Source organism: Amia ocellicauda, chromosome 11 (genome assembly GCF_036373705.1).
Source record: "Amia ocellicauda isolate fAmiCal2 chromosome 11, fAmiCal2.hap1, whole genome shotgun sequence".
Lineage (NCBI taxonomy): Eukaryota > Metazoa > Chordata > Actinopteri > Amiiformes > Amiidae > Amia > Amia ocellicauda.
The window spans coordinates 22,276,542-22,302,255 of record NC_089860.1 but is presented as its reverse complement, the minus strand read 5'-3'; the positions used below and the strand labels follow the sequence as shown (position 1 = coordinate 22,302,255).

Genomic DNA, 25,714 nt, shown 5'->3' with positions numbered 1-25,714 from the left:
TGGAGATGAGTGGTACCCGGTGGGGTCTTCTGCTGTTGTAGCCCATCCGCCTCAAGGTTGTACGTGTTGTGGCTTCACAAATGCTTTGCTGCATACCTCGGTTGTAACGAGTGGTTATTTCAGTCAAAGTTGCTCTTCTATCAGCTTGAATCAGTCGGCCCATTCTCCTCTGACCTCTAGCATCAACAAGGCATTTTCGCCCACAGGACTGCCGCATACTGGATGTTTTTCCCTTTTCACACCATTCTTTGTAAACCCTAGAAATGGTTGTGCGTGAAAATCCCAGTAACTGAGCAGATTGTGAAATACTCAGACCGGCCCGTCTGGCACCAACAACCATGCCACGCTCAAAATAGCTTAAATCACCTTTCTTTCCCATTCAGACATTGAGTTTGGAGTTCAGGAGATTGTCTTGACCAGGACCACACCCCTAAATGCATTGAAGCAACTGCCATGTGATTGGTTGGTTAGATAATTGCATTAATGAGAAATTGAACAGGTGTTCCTAATAATCCTTTAGGTGAGTGTATAACGTGTGTGTGTATATATATATATATATCTTTAAAAGTGAATCCATTAAATTCTTATTGGTTTAAGTAGATTATCTAATAATGCACATCAAATGTGAATTCTTTCCCACTTCTGTAGATTATGTGTGTAGTTTCAAGGTAATGACCTGCTACAGAATTAACTGTGGTGTGTATCATATCTTCAGTATGTAATGAATTAAATGAAGCCCATGTCAACATATTCTTCTGTATTTTCAAAAATGTTGAAAATAGTAATAAAAAAATGAAAATAAAACAAGCATGTTTTGCAACAAACTTTTTTTTAAGTTCTTTCAAAACTACCAGTTACATATTGATAACTTGTGGTACAACAAATCTGCCCTTTGCAATGAACAGTTTTAACAGTTTAACAGTTTTAATCTGAATAGATTTAACACAAAATGAAATATGTATAAAATGAACATCAATCCACTAACCTGGAACTCCTGAATTAAGAACATTACATTTGTGAATTGCATTTAACTGAAACCAAAGCTGAAGAGATAAAAGCTGGCTTGAACCATGTAGACAAAAGCTAGGGAAAACTGCCAGGAATTATTTTACATCGTCCAGTTCATACAGACTCCCAGACTTGTGATTTTACAAGCCAGGAGAATGTGTCCTTGGTGGAATACTTAATGCAGTTACCTGTGCAGTGTGCTTACTAGGAAATATCTGTATAAATCAGAAAAAAAACATTAACAGACCTTATTTTTGAATACGAAATACACTTTTTTGTTATTTGAAGAATAGTACAAAGGAGGGAAAAAAGTATAAAAAGAGAAGGATCAATAGCTAAAAGTTCTCAGTGGTGTGAGGAGAGAACCTGTAAATTGTTCCTCACCAAGTCTGGTGTCCTTTCTGTGTTCTTTAAAACAAATGGATACCTCTTCTGGGTTGGAGAATTATTTCCCACTAAAAGACACCTAGAGCCCTGTGGTCTCTACAGCACCGCTCAGCACCCTTCTACACCTTATATACAAGATATAACTGCCATTTTGCCTGCACAGCAAGTAGAAGTAGAACGCCTGGAATTCTCAATATGGAACAGCATCCATTACATTATTATTATTATTTTTTTTTACTTCTTCTTTCTCTTCTTGGGAGGCTCCTGGTCCGAGCTGCTATCACTGGAGGAGTCCGAGTCGGAGCTGCTGGAATCAGAGGAGCTGGAGCTGTCACTGCTGCTGTCGCTATCTGAAGAGGAGCTGGAGGACGAGTCGCTGTCGGAGGACGAGTCGCTGGACGAACTGCTGGAGTCACTGCTGCTGGAGCTGCTCGATTCCTTTGACCTAACACAGTGACACAGGACTTGTATGTATTGCCAAACAACTACTCAATAATCAAAAGCATAGCCATTAATGCCAAGTACAGGTGTATCATTACACACCAGCACAGCAAGAGTATTCAAATATACAAGGATCCAATTCAGAATGCAGGTACAGTCTGTATGGGTCATGCTGTCGGGCATACCTTTTAACGTTTCTTTCTTTGTCTGAGAATGCTGGTATACATTCTTATCCACATTTGATAGATAACATGTTATATATACAAGATGAATAATATATATGGATATTTTAAATCAACACCATGTTATAAATATACACACACACATATACATATATATATATATATATATACACATTTTTATTTTTCAACCAACATTGAATTCCATATCAAAATATTACAGGCACAACTTTTAATGAATACCTTTTCTTTTTCATCTTCCTCTCACTCGAGCCTTCCCTGCCTGGCCTAGAGACAAGGATGAAAAAAAATAACAAAAAATGAATGATACGTTTGAATTTCTTTAGGTACTTTGTAAACGTACACTTTAACAGGAAGCAAATTAAATTAAATAACCTCTCACTGAACCAGTAGATGGCACTATAAGCAATGTCTAATCCCTTTAATAGCCATGAACATAATTGAACACTCCATTCTCTGAATCCTTACATTTAGGCCTATAATTATCTTGAGTTTGTAGTCAAAGGCACAGCAAAGATATTCAGTATGATGCAAGTGATTTCCAAAGGGAGAATGAATTGTCCATCATTCTTAATCTTTTAGGGATGTTAAACAAATGCTGCCTTCTGGCAACAACGAGGACCTCTGTTCTTTAGTTAAATATATATATATATATATATTTACAATGTCTAATGTAAAGCATTTACATTTTATTTTACATGCTTTTCCTTTTTCTCATTGATAAATTTTCTACAAGAGGACTTTCCATGAGGACACTGTAGTCAAAAACCCATCCAGCTCTGAATTCAGCCAGGCTGGGAATAATTATATTGTAGTAGGAGACAAGTAGGAAGTTACTGTAGGACTGAGATATGAGAACCGGTGTTGCATTTTGGTTCTGTTACGCCTGAAACCTATCAGTAAGACGTTACGTTATTTCTTGTTTACGGTTTTCATTATTAAAAAATAAAATAAAACTGATTCCATCAACGTATATACATAAACGGACATTGTTCTAAAATAAACCCCTGTGATTACACTGTAATTGTTATTTTGTTGCACAATATGTGGTAGGTTACCCTGGCATGATGGCCAAATTGTTCTCATTCTCCTTGAGTCTCTTCTTCATCTCCACGGTCCTTGACGGCCTGTGCAGGTACTTCCTTTTCCCTGTGCACTCATACGTCCAGTGGCCAAATTCCAAACACTTCTGACACCGAACATGCTGCTTGTTTGCTTCTCTGCATAGGAAGACAAAGACCACTTGAGCACTGATGCCACGAACTCTCAGAAACAGATCGCAGTTGTTTCATTAAAAAAACGTGTTATTACCTACTGATATGTATAATAAGTAATGTCAAATCCACTGTCTGTCTGAGACGTCATGTTTTAAATATGAAATACAGGCGCTTACTCAGATTCACTGCTACGATTAACGCTATGCAGCTACCAGTATGGCAGTTGGCCACTTCTTAAAATTGTCTTTATTTATTGGAGTTAAACACTTCTGATAGATCACACGCTTTTATTAAGAACTATTTAAATTAAGAGTACAGAAAAGAACCCATCACAACATACAACTACAGATTAACGTATAATAAACAAACAAATAACTTACGCTTGTCTACGAGCAATTATTCTATGCATGGGCGTCGCCATCTTGGATCACTAACTACGCGGGGAATCATGGGAAGAGATCAGTCCTCCTATCACTCCACAGTGAAGTATGACGTAGATGAAGTAATACACTTAAAACTGGAGTCTATGGTAGGCTGGTCACTTGTGCTCGGAGAGGTTTGAATTCCACTTTAAACATAAAAATAAATAAAAATAAAAATGTAACTAATAGAAAATAATACATTATAAATCAATCTAATTGTTAAATTAACACACATTTACTTAATCTGTAACTTTATTCACACTTACTTGACGTGCTATATTAGTACCTCGTTGTAAAACGGTACAGTAAAGAGTATTAAAATGAGTATATTGGAAAAGTCTATATTTGGCCGCATGAATCAGCGATGTACGAATACAAATGCAGGTGCTAGTATTGATCTGAGAAATATGAGAAACTATTTCAATATCACTACAGCCTACCAGTGATGTGCCACATAATAAACGTGTGTGATTTAAGATAGTATAATCAAACTGTCATGCCTTTGTGTGTTGGTGCGAGATGAACCACTATACAACGCACTGCCATTTTCAGACAGGTTGTGCTCTCTGAGTAAAGATGGCTGTCTCCACCTCACTTCCTCTCCGGGGCCGTGGAACAGTCCAGAGCCGTCTAGAAAGTGCGCAAACCTCGCGAGAGCGGCGCGGAGCGGCCCTGTGGCGAGATTTCGGATGGCAGTGTGCGGCACAGACCAGCCGGTTTCACTTTAATAGGAACAGTTCATTCAGTAGCGGTGTGGATCATGATTTAAAAAAGAAAAGTTTTTTTTTTCTTTTTAATCAATCCCCATCTCTCACTGTTCTTACTTTTTAGACTTGTTTTGGGATCCTTAAAAGCCGACTTTTATTTTAGGATAAATTCTACACACTCATTCAGTACGGTCTACCCTCAGCAGAAAGATGTCAGTGGTCGGGTTTGATGTCGGATTTCAGAGCTGCTATGTTGCGGTGGCGAGAGCCGGCGGGATAGAGACGGTGGCCAACGAGTACAGCGACCGCTCCACGCCGTAAGTGGACACGGACATGTGTGCTTTGTTCATATTTCTGTATGCGCTTTGAAACCGGGCTCTTCCTGAAATCCCCCTTCGCGTCCGACGAGGTTGTGAGTTTTGCGGCCTTGCTTAGTAAGTCTAATTTGAATAGCGGCTGGCACACGTGAATGCTGTATTTGCCAGCGGTGTGTTCATTCGGGGTACATTTATTGTTCTTTGGGTATCCGAGAGGTGCACATTATCTCGATTTTCACAGTGCGTTTTTATGATTGAAGGTTATTTTACTGGAGAAGACGTTTTTGTGTTGCTTTTTAGATGACTGAGTGTCACCGGAGGCCTAATTGTATAGCGACTTGGGCAATTGCACAAGCTTCCTATTAGGAATATTCTAGTAAATGCACCTGGAATTGTGAAGTTTTATACATACACCCACGGGAGGAAAACATCCTTTCTTTAATATGTACCGTAATGCTCCGTGGTGATTTTGCCCCTAAATGATTTATTTAGTCATGTGTCCTTTCACACGGGAGTGTCTTCCTTGTTCGGACGCACTTAACGTGAAGACGCAGAAGGGATTCCATAACGTGACGTCACTCGGATATTCTTGCACGTTTGTCCGAGTTACCGGCTTTCACATTTCGTACTTTTATATACGCATGTTATGTATCGGACTTTTTCAATTCGAAATGAGGATTTAAACCATACCCCTACTTTAACACGTTTGATAAATCCATGGTGAATAACAATCTTTTATCGCGATTTCCCACTTGCTAAATTGTATGTCACTCGGGTTCACTATATTAGATTAACAATAAGCCTCTACATAACTCGGCAACATCCATTATTAAAATGTATCCATTCACTCCCTTGGTGACGTCTAGTTCGGTATTTTATTTTAATAAGGACAAAATAAACGACACCTTTGTTACAATGCACATGGAAACATGTTCTCTTTAAGTTACGAGGTGTCAAGCACAGCAAAGTTGTCAGCAACACTAAATTTATGAAATGAGGAATAATAGGGAAGCTAAACGGTTTCTTATTTGCAGCTGCTGCTTTTGACATTGTTCTTGTCTTGTCATACTAATGTATGTTTTCTACTACAAACCATTACACAACTATTGTTATTATTGAGGATTTGCCAGTCAGTAATTTATGCACATATTTTTTTATCTTGCCTGGTACTACAGCTTCCCTTGCTTTAGTATTGCATTGCAGACCACCTCTTAGACAACCTACTTGATTGCGGTTATTATAGGCACAGTAAAGGAACTGAGTGGAAACGCTGAGAAAGCTGTTTAACCTTTTCTACCCTTTCTAGGGCATGTGTATCCTTTGGACCACGGAATCGTTCAATTGGAGCCGCTGCTAAAAGCCAGGTATGACTCTTGCATTTCTGTGCATTAATAATTTGTAGCCATGTTTTGTACCGGTCTGCACTTGGTAATACCTGTCATATGAGACTTGTTTTCCATGTCTAGTTAAGGAGTTAAATGTGTCTGAAAATGTAATGAGCTTTATTGGGGTGCCTGGTTTCCTTGATTAACTGTTTTTGTATACATTGTAATACATCTGCCTTTGAAATCTAAGAAAAACCTAAAATGTACAGTGTGTGTAAGGAGTATTAGAATGCTTGAATATGAATGCGGTAGACTGTAAAATGACTGTTTTTATATGGAATAGTAATCTAATTCACTGTCACCATGGTTCTCTCCTGCAGATTGTCACAAATCCTAAGAACACCGTCCACGGGTTTAAGCGATTCCATGGCAGGGCGTATTCTGACCCTTTCATTCAGTCTACAAAACCCACCCTTCCCTTCGAACTGGCCCAAATGCCAACAGGAACAACTGGCATCAAGGTAAGTCCTCTGGATCGCCTTGATCATTTTGACACTTTTAAGAATTGTCTGCTTTACCTTGTGTCCTGCTGAATGCTCTCGGGGGGGCTTTTTTTGTTTGTTAAAGAATATTTTCTTCTCCTTAAAGCTGATGTACATGGAGGAGGAGAAGGTCTTCAGTATTGAACAAATTACTGGCATGTTGTTGACCAAGCTAAAGGAGACCGCTGAAAGTGCACTGAAGAAACCTGTGGCGGATTGTGTCATTTCTGTAAGTATTTTATACTCGTACCCAAATAAGGCCACACTGTGCAAGATGTACTGAATAAAATGTGGTATTTGCATAAATAATAAGGACCCCTCCCGCCCTTAAATGGTACAATTAACTTCTTATTTATTTTTCAGCTTTGGTTTGGTAATGTTGCACTAATAAGCATGGTTTCAAGGAGCTTTCAATCTATTTTCAGGTTCCCTGCTTCTATACAGATGCTGAGAGGAGGTCTGTAGTAGATGCAGCACAGATTGCAGGTCTCAACTGTCTACGACTCATGAATGAAACGACCGCAGGTAAGTTGGCCATGGTCAAGGCAGAAAAATATGTATATATTGAGAGAACATTGATAGCCACCACATTTTATGTACATCCCTGCTTAAACAAATATGAATTAATAGTTGTTCAATGGTGGTATAGTAACATACTCATTGTGGTGTTTGTTGCAGTGGCACTTGCTTATGGAATTTACAAACAAGACCTTCCGGCCCCTGAGGAAAAACCCAGGACAGTAGTGTTTGTGGATCTTGGTCATTCTTCATACCAGGTTTCAGTCTGTGCTTTTAACAAGGGAAAACTTAAGGTAGGTTTTACCATCAGTTCTGCTTATGTGGTTTAAGTGGATTTGGAGTGCTGTGTCTACATTTTGTGTACTCTAAAGCTAGCCTCTTCCATGGGATGTAACAGGTGTGTGGCTTAACTCCTAAGGCGTGAAGTATTTGCAGATTGCAAAAAAGTCTGCAGATTGCTGATTTTAAATCAGGACTCCATCTTTTCTGACCGGGTTTCCCCATCTGGTGAATGCTAAATTATAGCTGTTCCCTTTTCTGACTGAATGGTACAATGAAGTGTGTTGCAGATGTATTTGTTGTTAATCTTGAAATAACTGAAAAGGATGTTGGAATGTAGGTGGAGGTTTGTCATGACTGTAAAATTGTTAATTTGGCAAGGTTAAAGAGGCGTTCAGTATTATGTCAGCTGAATGTCCTTCTTGGGTATATAAGAATGTATTGGGCACTTCTAAAGCATTTAAAATGAATAGATATTCCTGTTACAAAAAGGCTGAAGTGCAATATGCAATCTTAAGCTACAGTGACACAGCAATTCTGCTGAGCATTTTCAAATAAATGTCTGTTAAAGCCATGTAGGGTATTAATAACAAAGGAAAGAAAATGTATATAATCTTATTACAGGAATGGAAACATGCAGGAAAAAATGTTTCTCCTGTAATAGAACACCTGCATCGTTATTAATGGAAACATTTGGTTTGGCTGGTTTCCTTAACATTGATTTCATTTTTTTTTAATTTTTTTTAATTAGGTTCTTGCTACAGCTTTTGATATAGCCTTGGGTGGCAAAGATTTTGACGAGATGTTAGTGAATCATTTTTGTGAAGAGTTTGGTAAGAAGTACAAGCTGGATGTGAAGTCCAAGACCCGAGCCCTTCTCCGGCTGTACCAGGAGTGTGAGAAACTGAAGAAGCTGATGAGTGCAAATTCTTCAGACCTGCCCATGAACATTGAGTGTTTCATGAATGACATCGATGTCTCTGGAAAACTGAACAGGTACAGAAATCCTGAGGAAAATGTTGTTAGTCTCTAAATAGGTTATTCAGGGCATATTACATTGTTTTTGAGTGTAAAGTACTGCTGGTCTGCTACTTTTTTAAGGTTTGTATTAATGCTCTATTACTGTTTTTTTCCCAGAGGTGCGTTTGAGGAGATGTGTGCAGGACTCTTGACTCGAGTAGAAATCCCACTCCGCAGTGTGTTGGAACAAGCCAGTGAGTTACAGAAGCAGCCATTGCTTTTCTTACAAAGGGGGTGGGGGGTAGTGGATTTGGGAATTAAATCTTGTAACTAGCATTAAAAGAAAAACAATAAAAACAAAACCTAAAGCTATGTATTTTCAATCACATTAGGGTTGAAGAAGGAGGACATTTATTCTGTTGAAATTGTGGGCGGTGCTACAAGAATCCCAGCTATCAAAGAGAGAATTGGGAAATTCTTTGGCAAAGAACTCAGCACAACTTTAAATGCAGATGAGGCTGTGGCACGGGGTTGTGCCCTGCAGGTAAGCTTGTTTCCTTTCTCTCTTGAACACAAGGGTTGCATTTGCATTTCACAGTTTAACTGCTGCTCTGCTAGATCAGTATATTCATTTGAAGAGCCCTGGTTATTGCTGTGATGTGCAATCCTAAAATAACACGCAACCAAAACATGTTCTAACCATGTACAATGTATTGATCAAGTCCTATGATGTATAATAGGAAATGGGTATCAAACAGCCTTAAACCTTGCATGCAATATTAATTCAGGAAATAGTGTACTTGCTTTAGCCTAGAACTTTTCTAATTTTTTTCTTAAAGAATTGTTCTACAGTCAATGTGTGACTATATTTGTCTACACAGTGTGCAATCCTGTCCCCTGCTTTCAAAGTCCGTGAGTTTTCGATCACAGATTTGGTGCCCTATCCAATCTCCTTGAAGTGGAATTCGGCAGCAGAGGAGGGGCTAAGGTAAGAACTCTCTTCAACCGGATTAAAGTCGGTCTGGCCTGCATCTGTCCTGTGTTAATAGAGGGGTTGTGGCAGTGAGCAGAATCTCATTAACAGCTGTTCATTCCAATTGGGTGGGAGGGGTTTAATTAAAATCAATTGCTTCCACAATTAGTGATTACATGTAGTAAACCTGTTTTTTGTATTCCTACATTAGTGACTGTGAAGTGTTCCCAAAGAATCATGCCGCTCCCTTCTCCAAAGTGCTGACATTCTATCGCAAGGAGCCCTTTTCCTTGGAGGCTTACTACAGTTGTCCTAAAGAGCTACCGTACCCAGATCCCACTATAGGTAAGAGCATGTTGAAGGGTCTCCTTCATGAAACCTAGGCTCATTAGCAGTTTCTCAGTGTTCTACCTTTTTTTTTTTTTTTTTTTTTACTAATGTGGTTTCTCTCTTCTGTCTAGGTCAATTTATGGTCCAGAAAGTCACTCCCCAGGCTTCTGGCGAGAGTTCAAAGGTTAAAGTGAAAGTGAGAGTAAACATCCATGGCATTTTCAGTGTGTCCAGTGCCTCTCTAGTGGAGGTGCAGAAATCTGAAGAGGGTGAGGAGCCCATGGATACGGAGCAAAACGTGAAGGAAGAAGAGGTAATTAACTCCTTTAGGAAGAGAAGGAAAAAGCACTGATGTGTTCAGCCTGGCTCTTTTTAAAATGGCTTTATACATCCACCTGGTCGGACAGCTCTAAGTGAATTGTACTGAAGGAAACTACAAGAAAAGTGTGAATTAGGAGGACTGGTTGCAGTACCTCTAAATAGCTCTAAGCATCTACTAAAAAAAAAAAAAAAAAAGTTATAAAACTTGGACGTTAATATATTTCTAACTTCATCAATGGTCCAAATGATGATTTTTGATGTTGCTCTGGATATTAGGGAATCCATACTTCAGAGGTTCTCCAGCTTGTTTTAAAAAATGTCTGTTGGCTTGCTTTGAAGAGGCCCTTAATCGATTGTCTTCTCTTTAGAACACAATGCAAGTTGACGAAGATCAGAAAGCCCAAAGTGACAACCAGCCGAAAGAAAACGCAGAGAAGAAAGAGGCCGATGAAATGGAGGTAACTGCATTCTCAGTGTATGATTTAGACATTGAATGGATTCACGGTTTTAAGTGAGTTTATTTGGGTGAAGTTGCAATACTGGTTTCCCTCTACCCCCTCCAGTATTTATTTTATTATAATAGGTCTTGCTGGTTGTTCTATTACTGGGGTGTTGCTTTTGTATTTGACCAGTGTGTGGTACATTCACTTACTACATTCGTATCCATTAATTTTTTTTTTTTTTTTTTTCAAATCTATTCAATCCAGACCTCGCCAGAAGATCCAAAACAGGAGAAGAAGACTGATCAACCCCCTCAGGCCAAAAAGCCTAAAGTTAAAACAAAGACTGTGGACCTTCCAATTGAACACAACCTGCAGTGGCAGCTTGCCAATGATATGCTGAACCTGTTTGTTGAAAATGAGGTGATTTTTCCGCCCTCTTTTCCGTGTCATTTAGTGGTGATTAGCTTCAAGGAGTTTGCAAAAGTCCTGATAATGTAAATAAAAGAGGATTTCTGGGACTTGGCATGAGGTTTTGAAGACCAGCTTAAGGAAATCTGATTTCTTCTATCCATCTTGACTCTGAGCATGATACTGCCCAATGATTTTAATGACCGTTCAGGACTTCTGAGCAAAGATTTGCGTTTGTCATCAGTTCTCCTACTCCTCGTGACATTTGGTCTTGTGCTAGTGAACAATAGACGTACAAAGATGACCTTTAAACACCTACATTTGTGCACACAATCAATTGATATGCATTTATTTTTTCCAGTACATTCAGATTAGATCATATGAATGAAAAACGAAAGGTATTTATTATACGATTTAAAACATGTTCAGATCTTTTTGTTGAATGTTCCCCCCCCTTTCTAAAATTAACTACTTTTATTTCTCACTACACAGTGTTATTTTAGCTGCAGGTTGCATAGTAAACCATGTTCAATGGTTCTCTTCCTTAGGGTAAGATGATCATGCAGGATAAACTCGAGAAGGAACGAAATGACGCAAAGAACTGCGTGGAGGAGTATGTGTATGAGATGAGAGACAAGCTTCATGGTGCCCTGGAGAAGTTTGTTAGTGAGGCTGTAAGTGCTTCCCAGTCCTTCTGTCCTCTTCAGTTCTGATTATGTCCTTGTTCGAATCCATTATAGTTTAAAATAAGGCCATTCACCGAAAATGTGGATGCTTGCACTGTATTATTTAGATACAGATAACCCATGATTGAATTAAAAAAATGCATGGCAATGCGGGGAGGAATTATACAACAATCAGGGTAATGGTTTATATGCAAGAACTGAATCAGATTAGATTTCTTCACTTTTGTTTACTGAGGAGCCAAATGTTTCTAATTTTAGGACAGAGATACTTTCTCACTGAAACTAGAGGATACCGAAAACTGGTTGTATGAAGATGGAGAGGACCAACCAAAACAAGTGTACATTGATAAACTGGCTGAACTAAAGGTAATGTGCAATTAATTCAGAGTACACCTCATTAAGTACTTTTTTAGAAAATCCATATCGGAAAATGCCTTACCCCACTTTTGTCTTCCTCTTCCCTCCCCCACACCATAGAAATTTGGTCAGCCCATCCAGGATCGATACCTCGAGGCTGAAGAGAGACCAAAAGCATTTGAAGACCTTGGAAAACAAATCCAGCAATACATGAAAATTGTTGAAGCTTACAAAACCAAGGTAGGATTATTAATCTTAATATTTTCGTTCCGTTTCGTTATTTTTAATTCGGCAACCTTTGCTCAACGTAACTTGAGCTCCTTTCTTAAATGCTGCTTGCCTTGGACAGCGGTGTCTGCTAAATTGGTTCGATTTAGAAGAGCTTACTTGCTAATAATGGTAATTTAATCCATAAGGAAAACGTTTTTGTCTTTAAATTACATGGAGAAGCAAAGCTGAGGTTGTTTGGGGTTTACATTCCAGGAGGAGCAATACGAGCACTTGGACGCTGCAGAGATGGACAAGGTAGACAAGACCGTCAATGATGCAATGATCTGGATGAACAGCAAAATGAACCAACAGAACAAGACGAGCCTTACACTGGAACCTGTTGTCAAAGTGAAAGAAATCCAGTCAAAAACAAAGGTAAAGGACCCTGAAAAGACCTACCAGTTGCTGGGTCTTATTAATTGAATATGTGCATAAATCAGGGGGACAAACAATAAATAGCTTTCCCAGAATGGCTTTATTATCCACTCCAACCCCCTGACCCATTGTCTCTCAACTCCTATGATTTTTTTTTTCCTCCTCTCAGGAGCTTGCTTCTGCCTGCAATCCCATTGTCATGAAGCCCAAACCGAAAGTGGAGCCCCCAAAGGATGAGCAGAAGGCGGCAGAACAGAATGGCCCAGTAAATGGACAGGAAAGCACAGAGGCGCAGCAACCTGCCAGCACCGCAAAAGAGGCTGAAGGCACTGGCCAGCCCAACCCAGAATCCACAGAAAACAAGCTGCCTGAGATGGACATTGACTAATTTAAACTACTGCAACTTCCAGATTATACAAGCATCAGAAATATTACGATAGAATTTTGACCATTTGATGTTACTTTTACCATAAATTCTGTCAGCGGCCGACATGGCATGATTTTCCGTTCATTAAAAATATAAAATCAATGCATATATTGACTTGTAAAATCAAATTACAAACACTGAATATAAGTACCTTCTTTATGGTCTGACAGTTTTGAGTTGTATGCGGTGTTTTATACTGTTATTTTTTAAATGCTAGTATTATAAATTGCAGTTTTCAGTACCACTATTTGGAAAAAATAGTTCAGAAGCTTGAGCCCTGAAATAAAGAATATTAACAAATAATTACACTGGGAATTATTAATAGACAAGTGTCAATATCTAATATCAAATAAAAACAGATTCCCTAATATTTAAAAGGAGAGAGCCTGGTATTGAATAAATGTACTCTCATTTTGTAAATTGATTTAAAGTTTTCTTGCATCCCCCCCACTCAAGTTGTATTGTACTGAAATTCAGGGCATGTCTTAACATACAGTTCATAATCTTTTTTTTTTTATATATATATATACAGTATCAGAATTCAATACTGTGCTTAAATGTTTAAATGTTTTGAATCTACAGATGCATTTATGATTAATGTTCTTGTCACCCAAAAACTAAAAGCATTGAAAATGTATGAGCACCAAGCAAAAACTTGCTTATGAATAGAAGTCTTGTTACATCCCAACTAGTGGAATAAAGAGTGTTAATTCTTGTTCCTGTACAGTAGTAGTTATACAATTCTGATGTATTGAACATTGGAGCTAATCTAATATTACATTCAGATATAAAATTTAAAGGCTTTATCTTTTGGTTATGGGGAAAGCTGTTCTACAGTTATTATTGTTTGTTTTATTTTTAACTTCAGTGACTTAAGTGTTTTTTTCCCCGACATCTTGCCCCCACCTTAAATGGATTTTTTGTCTATAGAATGAGAATTGATAAGAGATCAGCTGAGATCGATCTATTAATGAGTCAATAAGTGGAGGCGGGATTTTTTTTCTTTTGTAGATTTGTTTGCCGTTTCTGTATCGTAAAGTAACATCTGAACTGGATTGATAAAGCTGAAATGTGACGACGTGTCCTTTTTTCTTGATGCTTGTTTGCTATCACTGTATTCATGATTTTTATTTCACAACTGTGAAATAAATGCATCACCACATTTTATTTTGCTTAATCTATATGTATATTTGAATCCTCTGCAAATATAGTCTTAGAAAGTGTATGTTTGATCGTGGAGGTTAGTTTCAAAATGTCCATTGCCCATTTCTTATCAGATGTATTATACTCTGCAGAAACAAACTGATGAACAATGTTTTGACTTTGTCTTCAGTGATATTAATCAAGAGAAGTCTAAACATTTGTTACAAGCTTTGTGTCATGTTTAAGTTGAATGGATACTACTTCAGATCCAGATTAAGATTTAAATGCTTCTCAAAAATGAAGTTTTAATTCTGAAATTAAGAGCATGCTTTCTGTACTGTTTTACAATTTGTACTACATTATTTACATCAGTGGTTCTTAACCTTTTTGCAGGCTTGCCGCACCTGCAGCGATCTATCGTTATCTTCTGTTTTTCAAAACAGAAAACAGGAGACACTTCTTCACACAGAGAGGCGTCACAATCTGAACAAACTACCCAGCGATGTGGTTGAAGCTGAAAGTTTGGGAACATTTAAAAATTGACTGGATAGGATCCTTGGATCACTTAGATATTAATGGACACCAAACGAGCACGATGGGTCGAATGGCCTCCTCTCGATTGTAAACTTTTATGTTCTTATGTTATCCCACGCCCCCATCAGGTCACACCTAGTTGAAGAACCCTTCTTCACATCATACAACCTGAAAGTAAATTGGTAAATGTGTTTAAGCAAAGCTGTTTGCAGCAGTATGTAGGCATTACACATTACACACTTTCTGATCTTGCTGCTGTATCACAGAATTATAGTGCTTGGAGGGGAGGCAACCATTAGGCCTAGGCCTTAAACTGTGGACCCCGGCATATTTATTTTCTTCTATACAGTCTGTAATCCATAGGAGTTTTTGTTTTTCTCTCCATGCCTAATGGTTTATTATAATATATTAATTGTTTATGGTTTATTTTTTTACTTTGCATTGTTTATTAATCTGTAAAGTGCTCTCTGGCAACACTGGGAAGGGTGCTATACAAAATACAAATTGATTGATTTATATAGCATACTTCACGGTATTTAATAAATAGTATCCAGTAGCTATAGACCCAATCTCATGTGTTCTTGAGAAGAAAGTACGTTCTGGCAGGGAAGCATTTAGTCACCGTGCATTTGACTCCATAAATTACTTAAATAACCAATAACCATCAACATAATATGTCCACAAATGGTTCAATAATTGCTGCATGCGCGAGTTATTTCTATATTGATATAATTTCTCAGAAGTCTTGGAGAGTCACATTACGTTTCGGTCGGTATACAGTGCTAAACTCTGTATCGCGACGGTGGCCGCAGCGGGACAGAAGAGCTCAGTGGTGTTGCTGGAGGAATGCAATGGAGGGAGATGCGGCGGCCTGTAGAGGGGGCACTAGGTTTTTTTGGAAACTGATTGTGCGGTTTGACTCCACCTCCACCTCCAAACAGATATGTAATCGTATCTTCCTGTCGGTGCGGAAGAACAAGGTAGGGATCGGAAAATCATTTATATGGATATATCTAGAAAGAAACTTATTTTCCTTATGAAAACCAAACAGATTACTTTCCTTGCGTCTATTGCATATTACAATGTAATGGCCACGGTTTAAAAACCACGTTTAAATCTGGCTAGGTTTGCGTTAGGGTGCTATAGAATCTACAGCGGTTCAAATGATTTGCATGCATCCTGCAAATTAATGTTTTTGTGAGATAATTCCAATAGTATTGACGATTATTTTGCTGAGCGGTAAAAGTCCACCAACTTGGCAGAATAACTATGTCATGGCTACAGTGATGTACCCTTTTTAATGCTCTTTTCCCGCATAGTTTGCTGGCCGCTGGGCTGTTACGCGTATTGAGTTTGGTTAGCGTGCTGGAGACACGTCAAAATAAGACGTCACACGAAGATGCAATGGAGAGTAAAGGTCGGGTTCTTATAGCGCAGATTTACGCAGTTCTGCGCGAGTCTGCGCGGCTCCACCAATGGGACCGGCGGGATTCTGCAGATCTGCGCAGAACTGCGGATACCTGCGCTACAAGAACGCGACCAGTATATGAATGTGTAGGTTCCCTGTGACTTGGAAATACCGCCCCGGCGAAAAGACAATGGTAATCCAAATGCGCTGGAGTGCTTTCTAGTAGTTTACTTAATGCAAAACATTACTTTCTTTAAATAATGTAATCATAATCGGTTGAAGTTCTCAAATTGTAATGTCATACACATATACATACATCGATGTTAGAATTGTGATATTACATTTTGAGTTTTATATAATGTGATTGTTTTGTAAATCTGTTTTTGGACTTAGATAAATCAGCTCTAACATTAACCAGAAAACCAACCCTAACACCACAATTTGCAGCTGAAATTGCTCTTTTATTGTTATTTTCTTTTACATAGCTAAGGAACTGCCTTTCTTAATTTGTAATGATGTGAAGACTGACCAGTTGTGGTGGTGGTGGTGGTGTGGGGTGTCCCTAGGAATGTAAATGTCCTCGGAAGATCTGGAAGCCCAGGAGGATGAGCTGCTGGCCCTAGCGAGCATCTACAATGAAGACGAGTTTCTCAGGGCCGAGTCCGCACAGGGAGGGGAGATCCGCGTCTGTCCACAGCTGCCGCACAACTTCAGAATATTTGGGAAAGGTAGGTGCTCTGCCTTTGTGCGCTGTGTGAAACCCGTGGCAGCCAGAGGCAGGAGTGGCTGCTCTGTTCTTTTTTCTCTGTTCTGTGTTTTTTTCTTTAGATTGCAGTTCTGAAGCACTAGTCCTGAAGTTTGGTCACCACAGTGGATGATTGCACTGTTTATTTAATCTGCATTGAATTATTCATTTAATTATGAGCATCACACAGCTAAACTGATTTTTTGCTGTTTTTAAAAGCGTGATCCCTAACATTTTTCTTTTTGTTTCAGGGGAGGAACATATTGAATACGCAGTGTCTTTTCTACCTCCAGTTGTTTTGAACTTCGAACTTCCTTCAGATTACCCTTCAAACTCTTCTCCAGTCTTCACTGTGAGCTCCACATGGCTTTCAAGAGTCCAGGTGAGTGTAACTTTGACCTTGAAGACCAATCATATAGGAAATAAGAGTTAGGTTATCACAATTCATTCACAGAGATGTTGCTGGTTTGTGTGATTGAAATGATCTTTGCAGCCACCTGCTTTAACACGGATTGAAAAGTAGTTTCAATTGAGAATTCTGCGGTCCTGCATTTTCAGTAACATAATTGCGAATTATGCTTTGAGTAACGGTGGAGTGAAAGTATGTTGCTGAAGTGCACGGGGTGTCTTTCAGCTGGGAGCTGTGTGCAAGCGCCTGGACGAACTGTGGCAGGAGAGTGTGGGCAGTGTGGTTCTCTTCTCCTGGATCCAGTTTCTCAAAGAGGACATCCTTAACTTCTTCAGCATAGAGTCCCCTCTGGAAATCGTGACGGCAGAAAAGGGCAGGAAGGAGCCGGAGAAAGAAGCAGCCCCAGAGAAGGAGCGAGAGGAGGACGCAGAGGAGAGCGAGAGAGAGGGCCTGGACCCGCGGGCCATTGTGGAGGTGGACCCCAGGACCAATGTTCTCCTGCAGCTGCTGGATTTCGATGTTGAGCAGCAGCAGAAGGCCTTCGACAGCAAAGCTTACTCCTGCGGGATCTGCTTCTTGGAGAAGATGGGCTCTGAGTGCCTGTGCTTCAAAGAGTGCAGACATGTGTACTGCAAGGCCTGCTTGACGGACTACTTCCAGATCCAGATCAGAGACGGCAATGTCCAGTGCCTTAATTGCCCAGAGCCCGAGTGCAACTCTGTTGCTATGCCTTCCCAGGTAAATCATGTACACGGTAACATTTCCAAAGGCACTTTAAAAAACAGAATAAAAAATATATATAATCTGGTCGAACAGGATAATAAAAGCAGCTTCTTTTAGCACCAACCATTCCAAACACTGACCTGGTAGGTGTTTGAATGTTAGTATCTACAATCTATTAAAATTTGGTTTTGCAGGTCAAGAACCTGGTTGGAGAGGAGCTGTTTGCACGCTATGACCGGCTCCTTCTCCAGTCCAGCCTGGATCTCATGGCAGACATTGTGTACTGCCCCCGGAAGATGTGCGGCTCAGCGGTGATGGTGGAGCCGGACACCACCATGGGAATCTGCCCTACCTGCCAGTATGCCTTCTGCAGCCTCTGTAAACATGGCTATCATGGGCTGTCGCCTTGCAAAGCCACAGCACGTAAGCAAGAGGTCCAGTAAGGTGTTTCAGAGTGAATGCGTGGAATTGGAAACACTCTGCCTATTGAATTTGGTTTGAGTAGTGCTCCTAACATTAAACAGGATCTTAACATGTTCCGTTTATTTATAAATGTAACATGCCTTTGATAAAGTGCAAACATGTTTTTTTTATTAAATTGCTGTATTTGTTACAATGCAAATCCCTAAGTGAGGAAACATTATCATAGACGGACAGATGCCTCTGACTGCAGATAACTTCACGTGATTAAAGTCCTGTGCTGTGGTGACTGTGTTTTCCTCCAGCTTGTCCTGTGTGACTGTGTTCATTAAACCTGATTGGCTAATTGTGCTGCATTGCAGAAGAGCTGTGCAGCCTGCGAGATGAGTACCTGGAAGCCGGGGAGGTGGAGAAGCGCTTCCTCGAGCAGCGCTACGGGAAGAGGGTTATCCAGAAGGCGGTGGAGGAGTCGTTCAGCCAAGAGTGGCTGGAGCAGAACTCCAAGTGCTGCCCGCGGTGTAGCACTCACATCCAGGTAGACAGCTCTCACACACGCACCTAAAACAACAAAAGTGGAATCTGTGCTGCTCTGTTTGAGCTACAGTCAGAGTCCTCTGGAAGTTTTGTGTGGCCCGGTTTCTTGTCCCTCACAAGGCTGAGTGGTGTCAACTCTCTTGTTTTGCAGAAGGACCATGGCTGCAACAAGATGACCTGCACCAGCTGCAAGCAGTACTTCTGTTGGCTGTGCTTGGCTCCATTGACTCGGGCCAACCCGTACGACCACTTCAACAACACTTCCTCACAGTGCTTCAGGCAGTAAGTGGTCATCACACAATGGAGTTAGATCTCTGTGTTGTGCTCGTGTAGGCAGCAGGAGGCCAGGTTTCTGTTTTTTGTCTGGTGTATCTTTGTGTAGGGGCAAGCGAAAGGATTTTGTAGAGAAAATATAATATAATATAAAGATTCTAAATGAAAATGTGCCCTTTCTGCTACTTTTATAATGCACCCTTGAAGGCCTTGTGCAGACCAGATGCTTATGGCAGCTTGTCACTCCACAAACATAATGGATGCTGCTTTTTAAACTCACTCTATAGCAGACCATTTAAGGTGAAAATAACAAAACTTCTAGCTTATTAGCTGTACAACAAGATGCTGATTAAATTATTGTAGTCATTTTTTTCCCCCCATAACAGAAAATATATATTTTTTAACTATACAAGAATAAACACAATAAATGAGGAATTTATAATGAAAGCAGCGATATTACTCATTAATGAGACTACATCTCCTTGGCTTGTGCTTGCAGGCTGTTCCAGGGTGTGGACATTCACGATGAGGAGAACCTGTGGAGCGATGAAGAGGACTGACAGAAGGACTGATGTGTGGCCCCTTCCTATATGCTGCTGTTCCCTGCACCTTATTTCTCAACTCAGAGCCAGAATAATACCTGTAAAGGTTCACAACAACAACAACAAACCTACCATGAAGAGAATTAATGCATTCATGACATGGGAAGTCAAATAAAGAAGTTCCTATAACCATTTTTCCTGATGCCCAGATTGATTAAAAAGCTGCCCACTAGCACCTGGTTGGTACACTACAGCTGGTAGCTGGATCAGGGTTGAAGGTTTTATTTAATCTGGATGGCCTTATTTGGCTTCACATGAGTTAGGGAGGGGAAAAAAGCATAACTAGTGTTCTGTGTTTTCAGAGCTGATTTTTTTTTTTCCCTGGTGTACTTAATTGGCTCTGCTTTTTGGGCACCCTCCTGCCTTTAGCCATAGTGTAGGCCTTGGTTCATCTGACCCAACAAACCTCTGTAATAGTTGAAGGAGAAACATCTAAAGCAAATCACGTAACTGACATTTTATAAATGTGTGGTAAATATTACTTTTGTTTTTCTAGTTCAGTAGGTTAGTTCTCCTTGGAGCTCTTTCAATGCTCACAAAATCTCTGCAGATTTTATTCAGGGTAGGAGTGAGAAAGAGGTTGAGAAGAAAAATGTGATTGTTTGTTATATATGCTTTCAAATAATGGAAAATGCACTTAATACACGGTCGACTATCTTAGAGGTAGACTACAATGATGGAAATTACAACTGACAGAAAGGCACCCCTGTTGTATACAGTGAGGGCATGGCGGCCTGTGGCTTCCATTCCCTAACATTGCAGTTATTTGCTGCACTTAATCCTTGCTCAAATGATCTTCAGCATCACGATCAGTCACGTAATTAAGGGGTCATTTGAGATAAGTACAGGTTGGACAGATGTTGCAGAATGGAATGGAAGCTTGCTGCAAGAAACTGTAATATTAGTTAATAAAAGCTTTTGGTTCAGATGTTCAGATGTTTTTTTTTTTTTAATACTGCTTATTATGTCTTCTGTATTCAGACTGTGAGAAGACCTGTATATTGTTGTATTGTTTTCATAGCACATATTTACCTATTGATTTGGATGACAGCTGTATTCCTACATACTTGCATTTTACAGCATTATATAGCAACTACTATATTCACTCACAGGGAACTGTAAAACATTACATGGTACAAAAAGTCAAACATTCAGTAAGTGGTCTGAATAGTATATGTATATATATATATATATATATATATATATATATAGGAGCAATAACATGTAGTCAAATGGTACCTGTGCTTGTACTCCGTTCAAATAAAAACTATTTAAAATGGGAATTTCTGTTTCACTACATCAATGCACTCTCCATGTACTACTTTTATGGCTGGGTAACATAGAATAGTTATTAAACATGTATATTATATAGAGAAAGAAAGAAACCAGCATGTGTTTATTATTTTATGCGCATTTTTTAGCTGTAATGTTAAATCAAGACGTTGGAGACTGCAAAAAGATAGCAAGCTGTGCATTGCGGTCGCATTGGTGTACCGCACATCTCCGTAGTTCTGCACAGATACGCAGAATTCCACCGATGCGCTGCTCCACCAATAGTATACGTGGAATCCTGCAGATCTGCGCGGTTCTGCGCTGCTCCACCAATGGCATCGGTGCGATTATGCACATCTGCGCAAAGCTGCGGAAATCTGCGCAACAAAAACGCGACCTCTGCACTTTTTCCTGCTCGCTCGCATCACACCCTGTGTCATATGACTGGAGCTCCGTGCTGCTGTTCCTGCTTTCGTGAGATTGAAGAAGAGCACCAGAGCCTGTTAAGGGTAAGATTGTTACAAGCTCATCGACACAAACTATCATTGTTAACTTTTGCAATGTAAGCATCTGCGGATAGTTTGGCTGTATGCGATAGTACTTTTCGTACTTCGGATCATTGAATATGCGTGATCTTTAGGGTATTATGCAAATTAGCTTCACCGACAGTTCACAGGTAAGTTGAATAAGTAATATTTAGGTTAGGAGCAGTATGCATCAGCAGTGTTATTAAGTAGGATAGTAGCAGTAGTGTTATAATAGGTAGATTGGCGTCCATGGCATACTGTGCAAGTGAATAAGTAGATGCACGTCATAAAACTACTGTGACTCTAGATCTAAATGCATTCCTATCAGCTGAGTATTTCTTCTGAGCAATGCCTTTTAAAAATACAATCAATACCACCTCGGAGCCTTAGGAAACCACCGATGTGCCTTATTTTCCAATCTCTATTCATTTGCACACAACGCCCATCCCCTCTATATTAGATACTAGTAGAGACAGTGGGAATAAGTGCAAGAGTACTGACTCTCAATGTTCATTGCAAGTGAGTGAGTGTGTGTGTTTCTATGTGTGCAGAAGATTTAACTTTGCCCCTTGTTTAGTTTTTCCCAATAAAATAGACCCTTAATGATTTTATAGCTCTGCAATTGCTCCACAAGTAACTGTCAAAAGATTAAAGGTCTCATGGTGTGGTGATCACACCAGAAACACATACTTACAGATTGTCTCTGGGCTTGAGTCACTGTTGAGGCAATTCGTTCACTCCCGTGTCTATATTTCAGCATTTTTTACTACAATGAAGCTGATCATTCTGGACGATTATGATCAGGCAAGCGAATGGGCAGCAAAATACATCAGGAACAGAATTGCACAGTTTGGCCCAGGTCCTGACCGGTACTTCACCTTAGGGCTCCCCACTGGTAAGTCAACAGCTGAAGCTGTCTTCAGATTTTTGTAAACTGTACAGTGACTTTACTGTATTCATTAAATAAATCAATAGCTTCATACAAGATGAGTGCACCATTTTGTATTTACCATTTACAGGATGTGATTGAACAGTACCTGCTATCAGTAGTTAGTTATGCAGGATATAAAATCTACACTTTGTTCTCAAGACTATGTAAATCACTGATACTTGACTGTATTAGACACACTGTGAACAGTTAATATCTCTTCTGAACACATCTGAGAAATGAGTCTTTTGTCTTCTGTCTTCTGTCATGTCTTAGGAAGTACTCCGCTGGGATGCTACAAGAAACTGATACAGTACTTCAAAAACGGAGAGGTCTCCTTCAAGTATGTTAAAACTTTTAACATGGACGAATATGTTGGTAAGTTGTGCCCTTGTACTAACACAACAGGTTTTCTACGGTTTCTAAAATCATGCCCTAAAATACATCTTAAATACGCCCTAAAATATCACTATATTAAATGCTTCATCGTTTTAAGTATATCCATTTCTTTGTCATCTGTCATTAGGAATTCCCAGAGATCACCCAGAGAGCTATCACTCATTTATGTGGAACAATTTCTTCAAGCACATTGACATCCGAGCAGAAAATGCCCACATCCTGGATGGCAACGCTCCTGACCTGCAAGCAGAGTGTGACTCCTTTGAGACCAAGATCAAAGATGCAGGAGGCATCGAACTTTTTGTGGGAGGTACCGTGGCTGTTGTCTCTAATTATACCCTTGTGCATCAGAATGTGTTTGTGACAAGCAATCGCCTTACTGAAGCACTTACAATCAAGATGCCCGTTTCCTTTTTTAATAAACGCGTGGCAGCGTTGCATCATGTTGTTCAGTTTTCCATGGGAGGCGACACGGGGGAAAGTGTGTGCTGGATAACTAGGCAAAAACGGGTGGCCTCTGTTTGCTAGGGCATTCCTCATTAATAATGTAAGTACTCTGATTGCATAAGGGGGGTCAATGGTAAAACACATGCAGCCTGTTCTTGTGCAGGTATTGGACCTGATGGGCACATTGCTTTCAACGAGCCGGGCTCCAGTCTGGTGTCGCGGACACGTGTGAAGACATTGGCCCTGGACACCATACTGGCCAATGCCCGATTCTTTGATGGGGATCTGTCCAAAGTGCCCACTATGGCACTGACTGTGGGAGTGGGAACTGTTATGGACTCCAAGGAGGTAGAGACCGATATTAAAGCTTTTTTTCTTCTGTGATTTCGCTTCCTCATTTATAATCCCCACATCAGCCCACTCCCCTCACCCCGCATCCTATTTTATGCCCACAAGGTAGAATAACCAATTGCAAATCAAACTTCCTGCAGCAGCTCCCATGCAAGTCCGTCAACATCCGCTTGCCTTCCACTCTGTGATCCCTGAACAGAAAAGCTGTGCTCCTGTGTCACATGGCAGACAGGCATGGCTCCTGCTGGTACTGTTCAGTCCCCACGGCTCAGGCACGCACCAGCTTGTAAGACTGTGGAGGGAGACTCCCACTGGATTAGCTGCAAAGGAAATATCAAGTTATTGACATTTTAATGAAATTCTCTGTTATGATTTTCATCTTCTGCCATCTCAAAGCCTGAGAGTTCCGGTATATTAAGATTAATTTAGATTGCTTCCTGATTTGAAGAAGTTTCTTACCTTTCTTTGTTCCTGTTCATCCCTGAATCCCTAAGAAGTCTTTTTATCTTCTGTGTACTGGAGATGTTATTTATTTGCCCATAACAATGGCTTCCAAATGGTTTCAGAGACAGGGTTAGAAATGTCAAAATGCATGTCCTTCTTTGTTGTTGTTATTATGTCTTCTTTGCATTTTTTGCAGCATAGTCTTGATGTAGAGCAATCCAAATTAAATTCAGAAAACATGAAGCCAAGTCAGACCTTGAGGCACATTCATTGAGATGGATGAGCTACTAGAAACCAAATGAGCAAGATGTGCCAAACAGGTGCTTCTCATTTGTAACCTTTCTTGTGCTCTTTCTGTGTGATTTATCGCACACTGTTTCTATGATGGGACTCTCAGGTAATGATTCTCATCACGGGAGCTCACAAGGCATTTGCCCTGTACAAGGCCATTGAGGATGGAGTCAACCACATGTGGACAGTGTCTGCCTTCCAGCAGCACCCGCAGACCCTGTTTGTGTGTGACGAGGATGCCACGCTGGAGCTGCGGGTCAAAACCGTCAAGTACTTCAAAGGTAGGGGAATATACCGCCCCATTACTCGTAAAGTTACTGGGCCCATTACTCAAGAAGCATCACCTTCTATGAATCAGGGATGTGAGAGACTCTAGTCACAGAATTTTGTATCCCTTATAGAGTGCCGAACAAACCTGAACCTTGTATCCAACACATAAACCTGTTTTCTCACAGTGAAGTTCCCTGAATTGCAAAGATTAAGTTTTACACACCCACTTTATTTTTAAACACTCATTTGCTAACAATAATGTTTACTCGTTTAATTGCATTGCATCTTTTTTTTTAATGATTATTATGAGAAATAAAAACCTATTTGAAAAGCATGTTATGAGGTTAGAAATGTCTTATTTAAACCCAAAACATCGGTGGTCTGTTCAAGGAATGATGCAGGTACACAACAAGCTGGTGGAGCCCCTGTCCAGCCCTGGGAAGAAAAGCTGCGATGCAGCAAAGATAATCGAGAAACCCTACAGCGACTGAAGGCTGAGAAACCAGAGCACCACGCACATCTCCCAGAGTCCTGATGGACTAAATAACACAAGACAGCCACACAGGTGCCTTTTTCAGCAGAAAATACACCAAATTCTGCTGGGATATCTGGGTCACTAAATCTAACAAGAAAATACCCTATTTTTGTAGTGGGCTGCATCACAGAACTCACAGGAGTCTGCCCTTTCTGATCCACAGCACTTCATTATCTGAATAACCAGGACCCCGAAATTGGGTTTTTAACACCTTTACTTTACACCTTTACCACCTTTGAGTATGAACTTCGCAAGGTAGATGTGTAATCTAAATTGTATCGCTATGGCAAGGTAACCATTCAGTACTGTGTGAATTAAAAAATGGTCTTGGTTGTTGTGCTTTCAGATTGCACTCTTGGATTGCTCTTGGTTCAAAATTCAAATTCTCTTTTTGTCCTTTCGTTCAGTGTCAGGTAGACTGTCACGATCCTTAAGCTTGTTAGTTATTTTTAAGTAGTAATAATTATCTGACCTGTCTTGAAATAAATGTGCCTTTAAAAAAAAAAAAAAATGAATTGGTGGTCTGTTTGTGGAAAATAGTTGTC

The 25,714-nt window shown here is 40.0% G+C and overlaps 4 protein-coding genes across 4 annotated transcripts; 3 read left to right on the top strand and 1 right to left on the bottom strand.

Annotated features, from left to right (window-relative positions):
• Window positions 1-742: 742 nt before the first annotated feature.
• Window positions 743-3,848, bottom strand: zcchc10 (zinc finger, CCHC domain containing 10). Its single transcript, XM_066716963.1, has 4 exons — window positions 3,634-3,848; window positions 3,095-3,256; window positions 2,259-2,303; window positions 743-1,840 (listed from the first exon to the last, which is right to left on the bottom strand). Exons 1-4 carry the CDS (start codon window positions 3,672-3,674, stop codon window positions 1,630-1,632), a joined length of 459 nt encoding a protein of 152 aa, XP_066573060.1. The 5' UTR covers window positions 3,675-3,848; the 3' UTR covers window positions 743-1,629.
• Window positions 3,849-4,320: 472 nt separating this feature from the next.
• On the top strand, window positions 4,321-13,989 carry hspa4a (heat shock protein 4a). The gene is made up of 19 exons (XM_066716962.1): window positions 4,321-4,699; window positions 6,006-6,063; window positions 6,405-6,545; window positions 6,673-6,795; window positions 6,992-7,091; window positions 7,245-7,378; window positions 8,116-8,360; window positions 8,502-8,578; window positions 8,717-8,868; window positions 9,206-9,312; window positions 9,509-9,642; window positions 9,759-9,940; window positions 10,317-10,406; window positions 10,656-10,811; window positions 11,348-11,473; window positions 11,744-11,851; window positions 11,963-12,082; window positions 12,326-12,487; window positions 12,657-13,989. The coding sequence occupies exons 1-19, from the start codon at window positions 4,593-4,595 to the stop codon at window positions 12,873-12,875; spliced, it is 2,541 nt and encodes an 846-aa protein (XP_066573059.1). The 5' UTR covers window positions 4,321-4,592; the 3' UTR covers window positions 12,876-13,989.
• Window positions 13,990-15,466: 1,477 nt separating this feature from the next.
• rnf14 (ring finger protein 14) lies at window positions 15,467-20,988 on the top strand. Its single transcript, XM_066716961.1, has 8 exons — window positions 15,467-15,571; window positions 16,566-16,727; window positions 16,996-17,126; window positions 17,379-17,891; window positions 18,071-18,299; window positions 18,659-18,831; window positions 18,982-19,112; window positions 19,603-20,988. Exons 2-8 carry the CDS (start codon window positions 16,574-16,576, stop codon window positions 19,661-19,663), a joined length of 1,392 nt encoding a protein of 463 aa, XP_066573058.1. The 5' UTR covers window positions 15,467-15,571; window positions 16,566-16,573; the 3' UTR covers window positions 19,664-20,988.
• A 340-nt stretch (window positions 20,989-21,328) lies between these two features.
• gnpda1 (glucosamine-6-phosphate deaminase 1) lies at window positions 21,329-25,680 on the top strand. The gene is made up of 7 exons (XM_066716958.1): window positions 21,329-21,486; window positions 22,262-22,399; window positions 22,709-22,810; window positions 22,959-23,141; window positions 23,442-23,626; window positions 24,471-24,645; window positions 25,025-25,680. Exons 2-7 carry the CDS (start codon window positions 22,276-22,278, stop codon window positions 25,123-25,125), a joined length of 870 nt encoding a protein of 289 aa, XP_066573055.1. The 5' UTR covers window positions 21,329-21,486; window positions 22,262-22,275; the 3' UTR covers window positions 25,126-25,680.
• The last annotated feature ends 34 nt before the right edge of the window (window positions 25,681-25,714 follow it).

Bases quoted from the DNA above. Each gene is read 5' to 3' on its own strand.
- gnpda1 (XM_066716958.1), top strand. From the start codon at position 22,276: ATGAAGCTGATCATTCTGGACGATTATGATCAGGCAAGCGAATGGGCA. The intron at 22,811-22,958 runs GTAAGTTGTGCC...ATCTGTCATTAG, and splicing joins TAACATGGACGAATATGTTG to GAATTCCCAGAGATCACCCA. The intron at 24,646-25,024 runs GTAGGGGAATAT...GGTCTGTTCAAG, and splicing joins AACCGTCAAGTACTTCAAAG to GAATGATGCAGGTACACAAC.
- zcchc10 (XM_066716963.1), bottom strand. From the start codon at position 3,674: ATGGCGACGCCCATGCATAGAATAATTGCTCGTAGACAAGC. The intron at 2,304-3,094 runs GTAACCTACCAC...CCTTGTCTCTAG, and splicing joins AATTTGGCCATCATGCCAGG to GCCAGGCAGGGAAGGCTCGA. The intron at 1,841-2,258 runs GTATTCATTAAA...TCACTGTGTTAG, and splicing joins AGGAAGATGAAAAAGAAAAG to GTCAAAGGAATCGAGCAGCT.
- hspa4a (XM_066716962.1), top strand. From the start codon at position 4,593: ATGTCAGTGGTCGGGTTTGATGTCGGATTTCAGAGCTGCTATGTTGCG. The intron at 4,700-6,005 runs GTAAGTGGACAC...TACCCTTTCTAG, and splicing joins TACAGCGACCGCTCCACGCC to GGCATGTGTATCCTTTGGAC. The intron at 10,812-11,347 runs GTGATTTTTCCG...TCTCTTCCTTAG, and splicing joins ACCTGTTTGTTGAAAATGAG to GGTAAGATGATCATGCAGGA.
- rnf14 (XM_066716961.1), top strand. From the start codon at position 16,574: ATGTCCTCGGAAGATCTGGAAGCCCAGGAGGATGAGCTGCTGGCCCTA. The intron at 17,892-18,070 runs GTAAATCATGTA...TTGGTTTTGCAG, and splicing joins CTGTTGCTATGCCTTCCCAG to GTCAAGAACCTGGTTGGAGA. The intron at 19,113-19,602 runs GTAAGTGGTCAT...TTGTGCTTGCAG, and splicing joins TCCTCACAGTGCTTCAGGCA to GCTGTTCCAGGGTGTGGACA.